Source organism: Cololabis saira, chromosome 17 (assembly GCF_033807715.1).
Source record: "Cololabis saira isolate AMF1-May2022 chromosome 17, fColSai1.1, whole genome shotgun sequence".
Classification (NCBI taxonomy): Eukaryota; Metazoa; Chordata; class Actinopteri; order Beloniformes; family Belonidae; genus Cololabis; species Cololabis saira.
The window spans coordinates 11184476-11206427 of NC_084603.1; the positions used below are offsets into that span (position 1 = coordinate 11184476).

Below are 21952 nucleotides of genomic sequence, written 5' to 3' on the forward strand. Positions count from 1 at the left end.
ATCTCTCCAGAGATGTTGATGGGATTCAGGTCTGGGCTCTGGCTGGGCCACTCAAGGACATTGACATGGTTGTTCTGAAGCCACTCCTTTGATATTTTGGCTGTGTGCTTTGGGTCGTTGTCCTGCTGAAAGATGAAGCGTCGTCCTAGTCTGAGGTCAACAGCACTCTGGATCAGGTTTTCATCCAAGATGTCTCTGTACATGGCTGCATTCATCTTTCCCTCAATCCTGAGTAGTCGCCCAGGTCCTGCTGATGAAAAACACCCCCACAGCATGATGCTGCCACCACCATGCTTCACTGTAGGGATGGTGTTCTCCAGGTGATGAGCGGTGCCTGGTCTCCTCCAAACACGACGCGTGGAATTCATGCCAAATAGTTCAATCTTTGTCTCATCAGACCAGAGGATTTTTTTTCTCATGGTCTGAGAGTCCTCCAGGTGCCTTTTGGAAAACTCCAGTCGAGCTGCCATGTACTTTTTACTAAGGAGGGGCTTGCGCCTGGCCACTCTACCATACAAGCCTGATTGGTGGATTGCTGCAGAGATGGTTGTCCTTCTTGAAGTTTCTCCTCTCTCCACAGAGGAACGCTGGAGTTCTGACAGAGTGACCGTCGGGTCATTGGTCACCTCTCTGACTAAGTTCTCCCCTGATTGCTCAGCTTAGGCGGGCGGCCAGCTCTAGGGAGATTCCTGGTGGTTCCAAACTTCTTCCATTTAAGGATGATGCAGGCCACGGTGCTCACTGGGACCTTCAAAGAAGCAGAAATTTTTCTGTACCTTTCCCCAGATTTGTGCCTCGAAACAATCCTGTTTCGGAGGTCTGAAGACAATTCTTTTGACTTCATGTTTGGTTTGTGTTGCAACATGCACTGCCAACTGTGAGAGTTTATATAGACAGGTGTGTGTCTTTCCAAATCAAGTCCAATCAACTGAATTCACCACAGGTGGACTTCGATTAAGCTGTAGAAACAACTTGAGAGAGATCAGTGGAAACAGAATGAACCAGAGCTCAATTTTGAGCTTCATGGCAAACGTTCTGAATACTTATGCACAGGTGATATTTATAGTTTTTTATTTTTTATAAATTTACAAAAATCATAACAAAACTTCTTTCATGTTGTCATTATGGGGTATTTTGTGTAGAATTCTGAGGGAAAAAAATGAATTTATTCCTATTATCAATAGGGCTGTAACATAAAAGAATGTGGGAAAAGTGAAGCGTTCTGAATACTTTCCGGACTGACTGTATTCAACGCTACATGAAACACAGACATGGGAGTGTCATTTTTTAATTACTGCAGATTTAATCTTAAGCCTACTTTAAATAAAAAAAGGAGTAGATAAAGAGACAATTCATGTACCGTTTATGTTGCAGAGTTTTCAACAGTGGCGTCTCCAGGTCGACTTGTTAGAGCGTCTCCTTTATCCTCGTATTCAATGTACAGCTAAAAAAAATAAAGTTTCCCACAAGATGAAGGGACATTTTTTTAAATGACATTCTGCTGCTGATAAAAATAAGATGCATCAAATAAATAAATAAATAAGCTCATCAAATCATACTGCTTTTTATATGAATTTTTTATTGTGCAGTTTTATTGTAGCACCACTTTTCTAAAACTGAAACCAAAAGAAATAACAAGTTCAACATTGAATGAGAGCATATTATGAAGCAGGTAACTTATTTTAGTGTTCTGTACAAATCCTGGCTTTTGCTTTGTTTAAATGCTGCAAACATACAAACCTGCAGATTTTGTGGGAGATATTTTCTGTCTGAGTCCCATGGTGGAAGCTCTTCTCCAAACATGCTCCAAACTCAAAACAGTGTACCAAAATATAAACCTCAAAACTGCTCTCGGCTATATCTCAGACAAGTTTGAAGTAGCTAAATGTCTTAACATTTATTTCACCACCATAGCCACTTCACTGGTTAGCAAACTTTCCGCCCCTTCTGGACGGTATGGCATTGAGCACATCAACAATCACTACAATAAACTAGGGGTACGCAAGGGTGATTTTAAACTTGCCGCTGTGACAACTGACGAGGTGTTTAAAAAACTGAGTACTCTCCCCACACACAAGGCCACAGGCCACGATACCATCCCGGCTAAATTTCTCAGAGACGCAGCTGTCACCATCACTCCTATAATTACCCATATTTTTAACCTATCTATCAAACAAGGTGTATGTCCATCAGATTTCAAACTAGCCAAAGTAAAACCCATGCACAAGAGGGGGAGCAAACTAGACCCAGGCAACTACCGTCCCATCTCAATTCTACCATCCATTTCGAAAGTCATGGAAAAAATTGTCTACGAACAGGTTGCAAGATATCTCGAGGAGAATAGACTTATTTATGAGTTCCAATCTGGCTTCAGAGAGTCTCATTCCACTGTGACATGCCTGCTTTATTTGAACGATCGCATCAAACGTGAGGTTGATTCGGGCAAATATTGCAGCATGGTCATGCTGGACCTCCAGAAGGCTTTTGACACCGTAAATCATTCTATACTCATCGACAAACTTGGAGCTATTGGCCTTGGCGACAATGCAGTGAGCTGGATACTCTCTTATTTGGTGGGGAGAGAACAGATGGTTGAGGTAAACGGTACCTTGTCCCCTCCCCTCCCAATAACCAGTGGTGTCCCTCAAGGAAGCATACTGGGACCTCTATTGTTCCTAATTTATGTTAATGATTATGGCATCTGCTTGTGACTGCAACTTGTTCTTGTTCGCGGATGACTCGGCTCTCCTTGTCTCTGACAGGGACAGGTTGCAGGTAGAAAAGGCTCTTAGCTCCTAGTTAAACAAGATCTGTACCTGGCTCAATGACAACAAACTATCCATACACTTGGGCAAAACAGAATCCATCCTCTTCGGGTGAATTCCTAAACTCAGCAAGGTTGATAACTTCATAATCAAAGTGGGTGACAATGTTATCACAAACAAAACTGAAATCACCTATCTGGGCTGCATCCTAGAAGCAAATCTTTCCAGTGAAAAAATGACTGCTAGGGTAGTCAAAAAAGTCAACCAACGAACCCGATTCTTGTATAGGATCGCCCCTCTAGTTGGTAGACACACTGAAGATTTTGGCAAGGGCACTCATTCAACCTCACTTTGATTATGGAGTTCATGTCTGGTACCGTGACGCCACTAAGGCTCTGAAAACCAAGCTCCAGACAGCTCAAAACAAACTAATAAGGCTTCTGCTCAATCTTCCATCTCGGGCTCACCTAACAGCAAACCATATGCTCAGCGTGGGATGGCTCCTGGTAGCTGACAGAGTACAGTTTCTTGCATTGATTTTGGTGTTCAAGATACATTACACCTCCAAAATACCCTTGTACTTGTCTAAATACTTTCAAAATGTAAAATATGTTCACCACCATAACACTAGAGGCAGCTCCACAAATCACTTTCAGCCCAGGGTTAACTCCAAGAAAGGTTCAAATTCGTTTGCATCCTATTCTACCAACATGTGGAATTCCTTACCGACAGCCATAAAAGAGAGCAAATCCCTAATCTCCTTCAAGTCTGCCCTAAAAAGCCACCTACAGGAGGCTGCTACTCGTAACTGGGAATAATCAAAGCCTCTACTGCACATCCCACTGTTCCTTCTGATTATTGTTTCTTGTTTTTGTTTTTTGTTTTTTTGTTTTGTTTTCTGCTTTTGTTTTGTATTACCTAGCTTATTCTATTTGTCTCATCACCTTTTTAGTCTCTCTCGGTGCAAAATAACAGTAATTCCCCCCTTTTCTTTTTTTTACAATCTTCCCTACAAAGTACTGCTTCTTACCTGTTTGTCATTCAATGTTACATGAGTTAAAAAAGGTCTCCAATGTAAACAAGTGTAATGCTTTCTTGGAATAATGCCTTTTAGTTGACTTTGTATCAGCGAATCTGTACTGTCATGAAACTGTACCTGATCCTATGCAATTCTTCTAATAAATTCTTCAATCAATCAATCAAGTTGGTCTCGGAAACTGAACAAAACAAGGCAAACAGAAGCATAAAATCCTCCTCTCTTATTTATGCAGAATTTTTAAGAGGAAAAAAAATATTTTTGGTCAGATTTGAAGGAATGAACATTGTTGCTGCTAAACGTTTGCTGAACAGCGACTCCTTGTGGCCACAACCAGCAATTACAAGAGCCAATATTTGCGTGCTGTTTACTTTTTTCTTTTGCGATAACACTTTCTAATGTTTCTCTGTGGAGTTGGGAAACAACGTGCGACCAAAAAAGTTACCAAAAAAGGTAACAATAATAGAGCAGAACATCAAGTCATTTAATCAGAGATGTTTCTTCCAGAAGATATTTTGATTTCCTCCTGAAAACTGAATATTCCCATTACCAACTATTTCTACCAGTTTCACACATGTGCATATACAAAACAGCAACACAGGCCCAATTGCTTGTTTACTATGCATTTTTTTTTTTTAAATATTGTCTATTGGGACCTGATTCGTATAAAAATTAAGCATCATGTTTTGACATGATGTACTTTTCCACGTATGGGGACATTGGGCCGCTGTTAGATTTGATTAATTGTTATGGTACAGACATACCAAAATGTCATGTCCATGCATGTGGACACCAGGTCTCAGGAGGTTACTACACAATTCTGAACATAAGTCTCATAAATGTGACAATTTTTTATAGTTTTTTTTAATGATGTCATAACTGATTGTTTATATTGGAGTTTTGCTCTGTTCTGACTTTGAAGATACTGCTGTTAGTTTCTTTTGGAGACTTTTCATACCTTTTATTTACATTTATATGAGAAAATAATCTTCAGATTAATAGTAAATGGAATTAATAGTTATAGTCCTCCCTCCCCAAGCAGACAAATAAAGCCAAAGCTACGGTGCACAAAACAACAATCTAATTTTACCAGTTATTCTCGCAGAAGGCTGAAATGAAGTCCCCCTGCTGATGTTCGGGGTACAGGAAGAGGACGGGCCAGTGTAAAGAGCCCTGCTCATCCAGGGACACCTGAGCGCCAGTGATCTCTTGAGAGCTGAGGCCGTCCAAGCTCAGCTGCTCCACTGCTGCTGAACAACGTTCCTCCTCATCCTCGCTGTCTCAACCCTTGGGAGCAGAGTGACGCCGGAGGAGCTTGATGCCTCGACTCTGCACAGAAAACGCAAAAACATACAAGATTATTATTAAAAACAGATTTAATCCCATATCACTGCAACAAAAACAGCCGTCAGCTGGGCATTTCAGAATGAGGTAAGAGGAGATCATTTTCACCATCTAAAACAACTCAAAACTCAGAAAATTCATTATGTTTGAAACAAATACCATGTTAAACTGCATTCCTTTTTTTTCCAAAAATTGACATGTTGACCACTTTCTAAACTAAACTGCATGCTTTGCAGAGTTCATGAGATCCTGTCAAGGATCATCTGGGTCTTGTCAGGAGTTGAGTCTGACTTGTTGAGCAGCTCACTGCTGGACATCACTTCTTAAAGGATGCGAATTATGTCACATGTTTGTGTTTTTCAAGGCTGTTCCAGAAGCATGTTGCTGTTTTATTAATCACTAAATCTTTCCGTCTTGGTTGTTGTCATGGAATTAATGTGGTGCAACTTTAAGTCAATGCAGAAGAGCAGTAGGCCATCATGAGCCGCCGCGTCTGATGATGCAAATCAAGACAAGAAAACAACTACAACGTTTATACGTACCTTCATAGCAGCCAGAAGAGCTTCCTCCTCACCAAGCAACTTCTTCTCTTTCACCTTGGCCCTCCTGGCATCTCTCTCTGCTGCTCTCTGAGACACCCAACATGGAGACAGTTTAACCTCCTCCACACACCACACCACAACAACACATTCTAATAAAAGCAACAAACAAACAGAAAAACTCATGAATTACTTTGTGTTTATCTGCTGTTGCTCTCAGCTCCTGCAGCTTGTTGTTGGTAGGATGGACCTTCAGCCTCTCGTCACACCACTTGATGCCCTCTGAAAAGTTACGCAGCTCTATGCAGCACTGGGCACCTGTTCAAACATGAGAAAATTATTCTCGCGACTATTTTTAATCAAAAGATTGTCATGCATTGCTTTAAGAGTGTGACATGAATGTAATTTTTCATGCTATAAAGAGTTTAATACTAATAAATATTGTAATGTAGTTTAAAATAGTAAGAAACAAGGAGCAGCTCCAGTCTTTTGTGTTTCGGTGGCAAAATAGGTTTATTGCAGAAAATGTTATAATGACAGGTATCATGCAAAAAGAATAAATATATTTATTACGCCACATATTACACCTGTGCTCGCAGCTCTTCATTTTTTCCCCGCCCGGTATAGGATCAATTTTTAAATTCTTTCATTTGTTTTTAAATCTTTACATGGTCTTGCACCTTCTTACATCTCAGGTCTTTTAAATGTCCATAGACCCTCTAGGTCTCTACGGCCAGCTGACCAACTCTGCCTAATAACTCCCCCCTCCAGGCTTAAGAGCAGGGGGGACCAGTTCCAAACTTTTGATCGAGCTGCCACTGTACATACACCTGTTATCCTTCTATGGCTGTTTTTAAATCTCATGTTAAAACTCATTTTTACTCAATAGCATTTAACTCACCATGATTGTTTTATTTTATTTATGTGTTATATTATTTTTTTTACATTGTCCTGTTTTGTTTTTGTTTTCCTTTCACTTGTCCAGCGCTTTGGTCAGCTGTTGTTGTTTTTAAAGTGCTTTATAAATAAACTTGAACTTTTACTGTGAGGCATACTGGTAGTGCATGTTAATTAGAGGAGACTGAATTACTCACCTCTGATCGGTCTGGTTTGACCTTTTTTGCAGCTACAGCATCATTCAGGGAAGAGCGCATGTTACCTATGTGACAGAAAACCAGACGTGCATCATAGTGCTTCATAGGCATAAATACATCTGACAGTAACCAGCACTACAGGCATTTAAGGTCATTTTAACCTCAACAGAGGGGGTTCTTTGTACCCAGGTAGAAGTGTGAAGCAGCTCGGTTGGTGAGGAGAATGACGTGGAGCTCCTGGTCCCCGCATTTCTTCATCAAATGGATTACTGCAAAAACTCAAAATATTATCAAGAATATTTGTCTTATTTCTAGTTAAAATGTCTCATTTTAGTAAAACAAGACTCATCAATGGAAAAAACAAAAATTTTCACCTGTTTCAAGTATTTTCACTTAAAATAAGTAGAGAAATCTGCCAGTGGAAATAGATTTTTAGCTTGTTATGAGAATATAAATTTTGTCCCACTGGCAGATTTTTCTACTTATTTCAAGTGGAAATTTACTTGAAACAGGTGAACATTGTCAAATAAGTTATTTTTTCTGGTGATGTCTCTAAACGTTGAAATAGCAGTAAAACCACATTCATTGATGAAATGACATAAGGGATGGAAAGGGGGATGGCAGTTTTACAGGGGGGTGATTTTGACCGTTTTTATTTCAGGGGGGATGCCATCCCCCCTCATCCCCCCTCAACTCCAGTACTGGTTGTGTACAATTTTGAAGTGGACTTCTTTGTTTTCATGAACAAGTCGTTTTTTTTTTTTTTTTAATTCTTTATTTAAATCTTTAATAATCTTTTAATAATACAATGAAAAATTAAGAACAAGGGTAACGTACAAATGCAGAGATTCGAACACCATATTGAAAATAAATATATAGAGGACAAGACAGTTGAATGTAAATTAAAAGGATAAATAAAAATAAAAACAACATAATGTGCAAGAGTAGGTTTCATGTAGTCAAATTGAGCGATTTACAGATGCCGATGGTTTTTTGTGCCTTTGTGTTTTTTGATGAGTAAATTGTCCTTATATATTGATCAAGTTCTCTTTTTAGTACAAGGAGTTCAGGCTTTCTGTGGATGAATTTGGACTTGTGTATGTGAAATTTAGCTAAAAATAAAAACAGATTAATAAAAAAGAAAGCGTCCCTATCTTTGTGATTAAAATTATGAAAACCAAAAATAACATTCTTAAAATAAAGATGAAAATCAGAAAATACAGAATCAACAATATACTTGTGGAAGTCCCCCCAAAATTTATAAGTGAATTCACATGACCAGAATAAGTGGGAATATGTCTCAGGATGCTTTTGGCAAAAAGAACAATTAACGTCTATATCCTTCTTAAATTTTGATAAATATTCATGAACAAGTCGGTTTTTTTTTAGTTTTTTTTTTATTAACAATTGCTCATTGTTATGCAAACATAACAATGATAACAAAACTTCACATTATGCAAATTCACGTTGAATTATAACATATAAAGAGTACAACTCAAATAAAAAACAAAACAAAAAGCACAACACATTACAACCAGCCAGGGGGGATGAAATTATAACAGAAAGCCAAAACATTTACACACATTTATGGTTTTGATTGCCTTTGAATTATTAGAAAACTTAATAGAGTCCAGATACTGTTTTAATTCGCAATGAAAAGTAAAAAAAGAGGGTTTTTTGCATAAGAATTTGGATTTGTGGATGTGTAATTTTGCGAGGATAATCAACAAATTAATAATACATTTTTCTTTTGGCTTTGTTCTAATTGTTACATGGTCAAAAACACCGAACAACACATCCTTCCAAAATAAATTAAAATCAATATCAATTCTTTCAGACACAAAATTACACATATCACTCCAAAAAGTTTGAACAATGGGACACAGCCAGAATAAGTGAGTCATTGTTTCCGAATTTGCAGAACAAAAAGTACATTTTGAATCGATATTTCTTTTGAATCTTTTTACAATGTGATCATTTGTATGATATAATTTATGAATTAACTTAAATTACATTTCTTTAACTTTGTTTGTCACCAGGTATTGGTTGGGTGAGAGCCAGACCTTCTTCCCTTTAATATTTTCTACGTATTTATTGCAATATGGGATCACATATGGAACTGAAGAGATATCCCTTTTAAATAAAGTTCTAATTGTTTTATTATTCTTATTATGATTGCAGGATAGGCAAATTTTGCCAACTGTGTATCAATCATGAACAAGTCGTCCAGCAGTAGTTACCAGCGCTGATGACGTATCGGTAGTGGGCGGGGCTTGTCGTCCAGCACTGGTTACCAGCGCTGATGACGTCGAGGATGTGGGCGGGGCGTAGTGGCGGTGGGCGGGGCTTGTCGTCCAGCAGTAGTCAGAAACTCAGCTGTCAACTCTTCAAAAGATGGCTGGAAACCAGTCTTACACTATAGTTGAGTATTTCGGCGGAAATGATGGCTATCACTGTGGTTACTGTAAAAATGAAAAGGGCAACTCCTCTAATGGTAAGTTGAATAAAACAAGAAGAGCCTGAACTGTCGTGTGCTAACGAACGAGCTGCGTTTAGCTGTGTTTAATGGCAGCCGCTTGGAGAGAAAAACCTTAACTAAGTAGTCGGAACATCCGTCATGAATAAATAAAAGCTTTAGTAAAAGTATAAATAGAGCGAGACCACCACGTCCGGGAGATTTGAACTCATTAATGAATGTTAGTTATGAAATAATCCAGGAAACACCTAGCTTAGTTTATAGCAGTTAGCATTTTGTGTGTGTATTTATCCCAGGGAACATGTAACTAATATCAGACAGTGACATTTGTTCTGGTATTTCAGTAGGATCAAGGAATTAAGACTGAAACTGTTATGGAAGACTCACTTTTATGAGAGTGTTTTACTCAAGAATGACCTTTTCAAAGTGAAAGCGTTAGCATCTGTGCTAACAGACAGGCTAACCGGTGGTTGGAGAAGAACATGTAATGTTGGATTTAAAGGTCTGCAAACCTCATGGTGCCTAAAGATCACGTATCAGAGCTGACTTTTCACTGCTGTTACGGCTATAATGTGTATAATTCAGTAACTGCTGCAGGCAATCTTGTATTAGAAGTAAAAACATGGTCATGGACAGTGATCCAAAACTATTTTGTGAACTATTTAATAAATATGTATATGTATATGTTTTCATTCATTTCATTTTATTCTTTATTTCATTCAAAAAACAAAACAATTCAATACAAATACAAATGTTCCTAACTTGTGAATGAAAAGGGAGCAGAAAGAAGAAGAATCTTATCTGATCTGCCCCTTTCACAAATAACATAAATTGAAAATAATAATAATAAAAAAACAACTAAAATTAAAATAACATTAAAATAAAATTACCACTGCCTAGGGGTATGTCAATCAAACTCAACACTTCAAATATGTATGTGTGTGTATGTATGTGTATGTGTGTGTATATATATATATATATACACACACACACACACATTATTGTTTTTCACCACTGTAACTGTTATAATATTCATTGTGTATAATGCCAGACTGTATAATTCAGTTACCAGCCTCGTATTAGAAGTAAAACATGGTTATAGACAGTGATCCAAAACTATTTTATGAACTGACCATTTAATGTATGTATGTATGTATGTATGTATGTATGTATGTATGTATGTATGTATGTATGTATGTATGTATGTATGTATGTATGTATGTATGTATGTATGTATGTATGTATGTATGTATGTATGTATGTATGTATGTATGTATGTATGTATGTATGTTTTTGTGTGTGTTTTTTCTTTTCTCTTCTTAATTTCCTTTTTTAAATATAATTTCTTTCTAAAACTAATGTCAGGATCTGTGCATTTAGTGGATTGAGCATGAATTGTTTAATGGTCTTCATGGTTTGTGTCATGTCTAGCCATGATGGTTTTCTAACCATCTGCCATAAGAAAAAGGAACAATAGACTGTTACTTGGATGCAATAAAAAAAGGAAAGAATATTTTGAATGGGAAGGGGTTTTCTGGGCGGAACAGATGGATAAATAGACAACTTAATCCCTTTGGGAGCTTCCCGTAGGGAAATTGAAACAGGAAGTTGCAGACTTTAAATGATCAAGGTGAGGATTCAGGGAGTTCCTAATGTCATTGAGCCTAGACAAGAGCAGTTGTCTAATCTAAATTAAGAGCGGTAATCTGGATGTACGTCATGTAGTCATGGCAGGTTCTGAAGAAGTCTGAGACATTTCTACATTTTCAATACTTGTAAGGCATCAATGTTTCTTTGCAAGACACGAAAGAGTGCTAGATTTACAGAAAGCAACTGCATGTAGACTACTTTTTTTTCCCCCCCTCAACGCAGTGCTGTTTTTTTTGTACTCACGCTATTGCTACAAGTGGTTTTCTACACTATAGTGTTTTATGTTGTATTCTGATTGTAATGCCAGAGGGATGTGAATGGGTCTACCTAATATTACAATGGTGGTGATTATCAGATGTGGTATCTGAGAAATCTGTCAGTTCCACAGTTTGGTTTTTGAAGCAAAGGCTTATTTAGATTGTGTTTTCCCTTCTATGATTGGTCAGTGATATTATCAGGGAGTTAAAAGATTATATCTGGTTATTCTGTCATGCCAGTATGATGACAGATATTGTACTCACCTCCATTCTAATATGCCAAGATAAATTCCCACTATGTACATTAGATTTTTAGACTTGGCCATAAATGGTCGTGGTATGGTCATAAATATAAACTTTAGAGGACAACCCTGTTTGATGTGTATGCTTTCCAAAATAAAAAGTAATATGTATAATCCAACTGAAGCCTGTTCTGTACTTTTTATTCAAATTGCTAGAGCTGATATAAGGCTAGTCACAATGACATTTATAGCTAGTGTTTTAGTCGAGTCCCCACACTTCTAGTCCTAGTCCAGTCGTGAGGCCCCAGTGTTTGAGTCTGTCAAGTGCAGATCATTAAAGAACAAACTTAATCGAGTCGAATTTGAGTCCAGCCCAAATGACACATCCATCAGCTTTTTTAAACACATGTATTCTTTTGAATGTATTTTAAGCATCTCTAACCATACCTGTTTTATATTGAAAAGCAATTTTTTTTTTTTTGTCCAAAGTCACTTACAGTGAAAGTTTACGTTGACTTATCTAAATTAACTGTTTATCCAAAAGCCAGCAGCACCACTTGACAGAGGGCTAGTACCAACTGACAAACTTTCTCTGTTGACATTACAGTGAGTCACATTTTAATATCAACAGGCTACATCTACAGTTTTGCATAGTACTCGCAGCAGGCTAGTAGCCTGTGAAAGAAATCAATGACATTGAGTTTTAACTTCCGTTCATTGTATTGCATTGTATTGGGCAACAAGCCACAGTCACAGAGAGTTTTCTCCATTGCTCTGTCCCTGCTGTAAACTAATCATAAAACATTTTTGTAGCACAAACTTCAATCGTCATCTAGTAAGATGACAGTTGAATGTCCTGCTGAACCTTCCTTCTTCAAAACCAGCCTATATATCCTCCAGTATGACCTGGTGCCTGACTCTTTCATGGGGCCTTTTTCACATGGGGTTGAGGGATGGCTTTTAACTAGTGATGCACCGAAATTAAAATTTGTGGCCGAAACCGATAATAATAATAAACACTTGGCCGAATACCGAAAAATACTGATCGCTGTTCTTCGCAGTTTTTCCATTTATTTTGTCAATTTTTTCACCATTGCATATATCAAATAAATGTGTTTTAGGCATGCTTTTCAAAGAAAAAAATATTTTACAAAATTACAAGGTAGAAATAAAAAAATAAATTAATTGGCAAAATAATTTTTCTGGCCATCTTTGAGTTTACATTAGGCCTATAACTGACTGCTGAAAAATTGTAACATAGGCTTTAATATGCTTTAAAACAAAACAAAATGCATTTAATGCATTAAAGTGCATTGTAATAAAAGTGAAAAAGAAGTGGATAAAACAAAATAAAGAAAAAGAAACTCACTCCCTTTCCCATACAAGTATTAATATGGGAAAGGGATTGATTTTCTTTTTATTTATTTTGTTTTATCCACTTCTTTTGCGTCATCTAAACATGCCATTATTAATTGTTCGGTTTTTTTCCCCCCACTTATTCCACCGAACACCGAAAGTGTTTTTTTTTGCTATTTTTGGCCGAATAATTTCGGTTACCGAACATTCGGTGCATCACTACTTTTAACCTGCCTGGCCAATGGGTACAGTTCTGATCAAAACCCTGTGCTTCAGCTGTATCAAAATGTTCTTAGACACTCCACCCCCTGCCTATCTGGACTTTGATGTCTGCTGCACCACCCTCAAATATTTGTAGTCCCGGTAGAGTAAAGCTTCTCTGGTCTGGGAGACCCTGCACTCCTCTTAATGCTTGCTGAACAGGAGGTGGAGCTTGTTGCTCTTCTCAGTTAAGCTGCTCAAGGTGAAAGGTTGTCTCAGCCACCTCTGAGGTAGCTGCAGACCTTCTCGTCCAAGGCTTTCACTGTGATTAAGTTCACCTGATATACCAAGAGAGGTCACAGGATCCAAGGTTGATATATACAGTGTTCATATCAACCTGGAAGGCCTGTCTTGTCAACAGTGGTGAGAACAACTCTCTGCATGTTACCTGTATGGGACACTTGTCCCTGAGGTGGCAGTCAGAGACCCTTACCAAGGTTCTTAACTGGTTAAACAGTGATGGATTGTAGGGCTGGGCGTTATGGACCAAAAGTCATATCTCGATATTTTCTAGCTGAATGGCGATACTCGATATATATCGATATTTTTTCTGTGCCATAATTGGGCTTTTCCCCAAAGCGTTATAGCATAGCATCTCTGTTAGCTTAATTTTTTTCTGAGGCAAACCTTTAAAAAAACAGTCAGTTTTAATACAAAGCCTCGTGCCAAATGTCACACAGGTTCCTTTTATTTAACAGAGGTCTGCACAATATCAAAATGTATGAAACAAATGAGATAAAAATAAACTGCCTGCATATATAGAATAAAAATGCTTCTTGAATAAAATAAAACAAATATCCCTTTCCTGCATGACAATTAAATTAAAATACACTGTGCAATTATTACAATGTAGACAGTAACAGGCAGACTTTTCCATTGAGGTTGACAGTTGTGCAAATAACAAAACATTTGTGCAAATCTCAAATAAAACATTCAAGTCAATTTGTCACAAAATAAGCTATATCAAAATCATAAAAAAAAATATATATATTTTTTTTAGATCGATATAAACGATATTGTCTCGTACCATATCGCGTTTGAAAATATATCGATATATATTAAAATCTTGATATATTGCCCAGCCCTAATGGATTGGATTACAACACCATCCAATTGGAAGCAAAAGTTTCCCAGGATATGATTTTACCCAGGGCGAGTATCAATCCTAACCCAAATGACCAGTGCTCAAGTTTGAGTCAAGTCACATGCCCTTTAAAATTAGGGCTCAAGTCTGAGTCCTGGACATGAGTCCTTCAAGCTTTATAGCTTCCTCCATAGGACACACAACTTCCAATAGCAGTGCTGCAGACAGGTGGGCACACAGGCCATCCTCTCACAGGCAGCAGAACACATGCTAATTGACATTCACAACACTGTCTAGAAGTACAGGACTGTCTCAGAAAATTTGAATATTGTGGTTTTCTGTAATGCAATTACAAAAACAAAAATGTCATACATTCTGGATTCATTACAAATCAACTGAAATATTGCAAGCCTTTTATTATTTTAATATTGCTGTATTGTAAGCCATAATCAGCAATATTAAAATAATAAAAGGCTTGCAATATTTCAGTTGATTTGTAATGAATCCAGAATGTATGACATTTTTGTTTTTTTAATTGCATTACAGAAAATAAAGAACTTTATCACAATATTAAAATTTTCTGAGACAGTCCTGTATATATTAGGTTTTATGCAGTCGTTATATTTGCCTTCATGTACATAAAACAGATTATGTTCACACACTCATTCCATTCTCAGAGAATCTGGTTTAATAAGGCAGCATTTATGCTGTTGTTTTTGTTGGCCATTCAGCTAACATTTAGTGCTTAAGTGTTGTTATCTTGAATAACACTAATTGTCTCTGTTTTGTGCACTATTCTCTGGGGAACATGGAACATTATATTTACTTGCAGACTTGGCGTCTGTTGTGTGAACGGTTATTTAATCAGTTGCCTTTGTTGTTTCAGATGTAAACTGATATTATCTATTTTGCCATAGGGTCTCAGTGTTTGGTGTGTGTATTAGTGCACAGTATACATGGTCGTTTAATGGCAGGTCAGGACTGGTTAGGAGGAGCTCTGGTGCTGGAAAGGCAGCTCTGCTATATCCACAAAAATTAGATCATTTTGTTTCCATTGGGGCCTTAAAGCACTGTGGGAATGACCTGACCTTTTAGGGATGCTGTGATTTTAATCTGGAACAAACATTTGGCTCCGACACCAGTCTCTAGCAACTTCCTAAGAAACTTGTTTTTGTTTATCAGAATCAGCTTTATTCGCCTAATATGTATACACAAACGATGGATTTTTTTACCGTCAGTTGTTGTTTCTCTGGTTGACAAAATGTAATAAATATTCAATAAAGAAAATAGTGGGAAATAGTGAAAAAAAAAGTAGATTTAAAAAAAATCAAATAAAAAAATCTTAATGCAAGAATATACTGTATACGTATACAACAATGGTGGATAATAGTGCAAAACTTGTGCCAGATAAGTTATCGGTTGAGTAAGGAGACTGTTGTGGGGGAAAAAACTTGCTTCTTATTTCTTATTCATGTATTTATTTATTTTTGAATTTTATATTTCCTATCACATCTTCATGTTAGCACATTGAAAGTGCTTTTAGTCAAATAAAATGGTGCCTATGCATCAAAAAACATTTTCTTTGGCCTCAATTTGCTTAAGAGCTTATGTAATGAAAGTAAAATTATGCTTCATCCCTTTAGTGTAACATTGTTTGAACTCAAGTATGAATTTCATTGTGATTGGAAAATGTTCATTCACTTCTCATACCGGCTAACAAAGGTTTTCTGGCTATAACTGATTAAAGTAATGTATAAGTTGTATAAGGAATCATCTTATCATATTAAAGAAACTATGCCTGTTGTTTGTGATAGGCATGTGGTCTCACACCATGACTGTACAAGACTACCAAGACTTAATAGATCGAGGATGGAGAAGGTGAGTTGTCATATTTTTAAGAGTTTTGAATGATTTGTCTTTTTTTTTTGTAACTGAACTCAAATCTAAGTACTCAGTTAGAGGCCTGACCCTTCAGGCAAACTGAGATTTACGCTGGAAATATTTTTTGCAGAACACATAAAGCATTTTCCTAACAAACTACATCTTTCTGTTGGCTTTTTGTCTATTTAGGCATTTTGTGTCAACTTTTAGTTGTGTGTTTCTCTGTTTGAATAAATATTCCTAAAATAAGACAAAGGGCTGTCTGATTGTTTTTCTCCCAGTCAGTAAACCTGTTTATTTTTAAACTTTATTTAGTGGTTTCATCCGGGCCTTGCTTATAAATTCACTTTTGTTGTTTTAAGCATTTATTTTATAATAAAATCCCTATGTGATTTCTTTTTCAGGAGTGGGAAATATGTTTATAAGCCCATAATGAAGAAAACATGCTGCCCACAGTATACTATCAGGTTATTACTTTTATTTACTTTTCAAAATCTTCATTTTTGAGGCTTATTCCTGCTATATTTAAAATGCAGCACAATGAAATCAATGAAATATGTTTGTTATAATTGTTGAAACCGTTCCTCTACCCTTTATTGTTTCTTCTTTTGCAAGATGTCATGCACTGAAATTCCAGCCTTCCAAATCCCACAAGAAAATCCTGAAGAAAATGAACAAATTTCTTTCCAAAGGGGAGTTACCGAAGGGACAGGAACATGGTGAGGTTTTGTTTATGTACTGTATGTGTAACTTGATAATTGAAATGCATAATAAATTATTCATGTGTACGCAGTAAACACTTTTGGATTTCCGCCACAGTGCATCTAGATGAGTCCACAGCTGCAGCTGGGCACTCACTCGCAGCCGTCCCGCTCATGTAAACATGTTTTGTGCCACGTAGGTGAGCCGATGGATGCGGTATGTGAAGAGCCTGGTCCACGAGAACCCATTAACCTCGTTCAATCAATAGTGAAGTGTGCCGCTATAAAAGATATTCAGCAGGAAGTACCAGAGTGCCCCACTCCCACAGAACCTCAGAAGCAGCAAGTAGATTCCACAGCAACGGTCTCAGAAACCCCTCAGACGTGTCCAGCGTCTGTCCCAGATGGGAGAACGGCAAGCACGGCTCCTAAACCTGGTAAGAAATCTGATTCCTGTTCAGATTCAGACCTCTGGCAGGAGTCATCAGTAACTGGTGCTGATTGTGTCAATGAACTTTCACCAACCTTATCAAATATCCCATCATAGCTACTTATTTACAGAAAAGAACAAAATATACACGGGCAGTATGGCTTTATTATACACACATGTCCGTGTTTCCCCTTCCAACACATTTATTGGTGCTTCTATATATAAACTTAAAATACATACATAATGTTTAAATTCCTGAGCTGAGGTCAGTGCCACATGTCGCAAAAAGTCCAACAATAATCAATAACTATATTCCATGTTTAAAAAAATTGTATTTATCTTTTATAGTGCATTACTACTATGCCTTGTTGGTGGGTGATGTTACAAATACAGTTGTTCTTTTGTAAAAAGCTTCACTATCATTCAGGTCAATTAGTAAAAAGTTCTTAATTTAATTGAGTCCTCTCCTGCTGAGATATAATAGCTTGAATTTCAATGTCAGTTTTGGTACATCCAAGTCACATGATCTGGAAGAGTTTCATCTAGGACTGGGCGATTTTGGACAAAAATAAAATCCCGATTTTTTTCTTTTTTTTTTCTTTTTGGAATATGGAATAAATTGTTTCAAATATTTTATCTTTATTTTTAAACAAAAATAGCAAACACATTACCCTATTGGGAATGAAGTGCAATTGAAAGATACTGTAAATCCTCCTTGAGTTTAGTAAAGTGACAACATTTACAATTTTCTTGACCAAACAAAGAATACTAGACGAGCTCTGTCTGTAAACAGCTCTTTCTTCTTTTCCAGCTATATGAAAAAGAGAGAGGAAAATCGATTTTCCGATTTTCCTTTTTTTAACATCGTCTTGATTAATAAATCCGATTTAGATTTAAAATCGATTAATCGCACAGCCCTAGTTTCATCTGTCAGTTTCTTTTGATTCGATGCGCTTTATTGTTGAGAAGTTGCTCACAAACATGTTTGCCATGGAGAGCAAAATCCCAGTGAAAAGCGTGACTCTGGTAGTAGTCTCCAAACCATCAAATATCGATCTCATTACACTTTAACTGAAGGGGTCTGATTGTAGTTCACACAGTTAAAGCTGCAGCGCTAGACGTTGCTCTGTAAGAATAGCAAGAGGGGGTCAAAAAATAACAAGTTTTGTTTTATGACATAGAAATCTTGAAACTGGATTTTGACAATATTTTTCAGGGTTTCTGTGTTGGCTCTGCACTTAAAGTTTCCTCACATGCAGGGACATCTTTGGACATTAATTTGCAAGAGGGCAAATGTGCCATATTTGTGTATTAAGACAAAAAGGTGTCTTTGAACAGGACTTAGTTTACTCTGAAATACATTCGTGGGTTCTACTCTGATAAGTCACAGAGAATCTGTAGCATGATGTTTCTTCACAGTTTTGGCTTTGTTTGGCTTTTTCAGGTTATTAAATGTCGTGTTTGTCACATATTTCAACAAGACATTGAACTCAGTTCTTGCTTTCTGATGTGATTAGTCCATGCCAGCAGGCGAATAAAAAAAAGTAAGGACAGATAAATTAAAACAATACTAAAAACAATTTAAAAATGTCTGTATCCACAGTAGAATTGTGGAGTTTGTGACAAAAATACAGGCGGATATGGACTTTATTTTCCCCACAGCATCAAGCTGTGGATCAGAGTCCAGTCAGTTAAAATGCCAACATGTTTGTACTGGTGAGAACTTGTATTAACTGGTCAGTGATGATGGTAGGGGAGATGACTGCTGGATTGTGCAGGCTGTCGCCTTATCTGAAAGGTCTACAAACTTTCCATGCCTGAGGGACCTGTTTCCCTCCCTCACCGGTAATGGCTTCAGCATTCTGGAATTGAGAGCCAAGAAATGCATTTTAGTATACACTATAAAATCATTTATTAAGCTGTCTACAGCCACAAAGAAAAACAAATGTAGTACTAGGCAGTCAACACAAAGACTCATGGGACTGTTTAAGTCCAATCTGTTTATTTTTGATGCAAATTTGGATCCGTTTTGTTTTACTGGAACTTTGATTTCTGTGGTTTTCAAGAATGATGGTTGGGAACAGTGTTAGCCCCAATCAGTTTGCAATCCCCGAAGGGAAATTATTTAAGTTTAATAAAACACTGACTGATTGCAAATCAGAGTTTTGTGGTAAATTGCAAGGCTCATTTTGTGAATATAAACATGTCAAGAGGGGATCAGATCACTTCCCTTGGCGGGTTCCCTTCTATGCTGGGTGCCACAAAGAGCAGGATTGTATCCATGGTAATTTTGAGTTGTCTGTTTCCTTAAGATGAAAGAAGAACTCGCCGGAAGCCGTCTTTGCTCATTCTGTTATGTAGGAAAGCTTTGAAGACTTGCCTTACTTTCCTTGTCATGTTTAAACCAATAACCAAAAGCAACTCCTTGTGGCATTAAGTCTATATCTTTACTGTTGCTCAGTAAAAGTTGTAATGTAATGCATTTTAGTATGAGCGTGTCATTAGATCATGTTTAGACCTGCAACTCTTGTAGGTCAGAGTTGATTTGGATAATGTGAGTAATTATATCTTTTTCCTCTTGAATCTTGTCCAGTAAAACAAGAGCAAAGTTCAGCTACGGTTGAGCTGGTTAGGGAAATCCATCAACAGAAAAGTTGGTTAATTTCTCAACAAGTCAGCAAGGCTTGTATACATAACCCTGGAGTAATGATTGCTATGTGCAGATTGAATAGCCACAATAAGTCATCCTGAGTTGGGTCTTTGACTTGCTGTACTTTTGTACCCTGAGTCAGTGCAGCTCCTCTTACTCAATACTTCAAGCATCTTTGTGCTGTATCTGTAACTTTTGGCGTTACATTTCTTTTATTGCTGTGGTGCTACTCTGCTATAGGGCTGGGGATCGATTCAAATGTCAAGATTCGATTCCGATTCTTAAGATTCAGAATCGATTATCAAGATTTGATTTGATTCGATCCGATTCGATTCCGATATTGATTTGGGTTAGTGTTATTAAAACTGTTTTTTCAGCTGTTGCATGAATTATATGACTGTAGTTATGCAAATTATTACTACTAGTATTATATTGAGATTAAACAGCAAGTATTGGCAGCTAATGATGCTGTAAGGACCAATCAGCTCCCAGAATGCTGATATAAATGCTTTCTGAAACATCGTGGGTCAGAATTACCAAACAGATCCAGGGCAGCAAACAGAGACGGATGAAATTGGTTTTATTTTTTCCCACATTCCGTTTTTATTTGTTCCATTTTCGGTCTATTTTGGTTTTTAATTTTTGAGCATTTGGTTTTTATCATTTTTTGCAAATGTAACCCCAAGACAGTATATAAAGTAATGAAATATAGACAATTTATACAATTATAACCTAACACTTTAATGTTTTCATACCTTTAAACATATTAAAAGGCAAAAACATGGCACCAGTTATTCTCGTGTCCAACAAAACATTCCTTTTTTGGGGATAAACAAAAAAATAACCAAAAGTTGTAATGTAATGATGAAAAAAAAAAACAAAAACAAATAAATGAAAAAAAATTAAAAAAAAAAAATCGATCTTTAGACATATGAATTGATTTTTAGGAATTAATATGAGAATCGATTTAGAATTGGGAAATCGATTTTTTTCAACACAGGCCTACTCTGCTACATATATTTAAAGCACCAATACATGCCAGAAGGTGTCGCTGTTGATCCAGTAATAGTGTTCACCATGCAGCAGCTTGATGAATGAGGGTGCTGTTTCATCTGTGGTTTTAGGAGTGTGTCTGGTTTGGACTTATCTCTCATACTGTGCTGCTCATTGTCAAACACAGGATGTCCTCCCCGTCAACTCCAGATAATGAATTAATAACGCTTACAGTGACAAGATAAAAAAAACTTCCCTTTAAATATAGAAAACAGCACTTCCCACAAGTGTTTGTGTTTTCTGGTCCAAACAAATGATGGGAGCAGCACCGTACTCATTAATTAGAAGCTGAGGAAATGTGTTAGAGCAGATACAAACATGCAGAGGAAAGTTTCAGCGGTGCCTGTGTCCCGCTGTTCCACCTGTGTCAGCGCCACACTCGTCTTTGTTACACATTCTGAAATAACAAGCCTTTTCAGCACAGCGGAAGCAGGAGGATTTACAATGTTCAGGCCCCCCCTCCTTCCTCCACCTCCAACATAAAACACCTGGATATAAACTTCCTCTATTTTTATGACTGGAGGCTTTCTAACGTTGGGGAGGTTCCAGTTTTAGCTTGAGGAAAATATGAGTCCTCATCCCTTTAATACAGATGACAGTCCTCCAGGAACAAGTCGATACAAAAACACAAACTGAACCTGTTTTAATTATAGAATGCATGTTTTAGTAGATGGTGCTCAGTACCTTTCCTGTCCATACTTTGGCTGTTAAATTATATTACACATCAGAGGGAAGTTAATCACAGTAAATTACTTTTGTTTTTCTAGATACTAGGTGGCAACAGATTGCTGTATTTCTTGCAGCTTTTGATTTGAATGTATCTTCTGAAAGTCCTTGGAAAAGAGGACTGAATACCCAAGATTTTTATTTGAAGTGGTTTGTGTTCAACAGGAACTTTCTGTCAGATTTAATTGTAACCACAGCTACCATAGTGGTCACATATATGAGTTAGTATGTTTTATGTTAAAACATTGAACCCACTGCTTATAAGTCCAGTATGTGTCCTCAGGATTTGATTTTACTTGACATTGAAAACGATAAGATGTTGAATTGAATTAAGCCAGCATCTGCTCACACTTCCTTCTGTTTACAATATATATTCACAAAACACATTCAGTATTCCAGTAGTACAT

General features: G+C 37.1%; 1 protein-coding gene and 1 pseudogene across 3 annotated transcripts in view; one reads left to right on the top strand and one right to left on the bottom strand.

The window, feature by feature from the left end:
• Positions 1 to 738: 738 nt before the first annotated feature.
• Positions 739 to 7036, bottom strand: LOC133464098 (tetratricopeptide repeat protein 4-like; annotated as a pseudogene).
• A 2079-nt stretch (positions 7037 to 9115) lies between these two features.
• LOC133463647 (arginyl-tRNA--protein transferase 1) overlaps positions 9116 to 21952 on the top strand; it is a 65351-nt gene continuing 52514 nt past the window's right edge. For all 3 annotated transcript variants that reach the window (XM_061745296.1, XM_061745294.1, XM_061745295.1), the window contains exons 1-5: positions 9116 to 9272; positions 15919 to 15982; positions 16390 to 16452; positions 16601 to 16704; positions 16887 to 17123. In XM_061745296.1, coding sequence (XP_061601280.1) covers positions 9173 to 9272; positions 15919 to 15982; positions 16390 to 16452; positions 16601 to 16704; positions 16887 to 17123 — 568 coding nt within the window. In that variant the 5' untranslated portion in view covers positions 9116 to 9172. The remainder of the gene's footprint in view (positions 9273 to 15918; positions 15983 to 16389; positions 16453 to 16600; positions 16705 to 16886; positions 17124 to 21952) is intronic.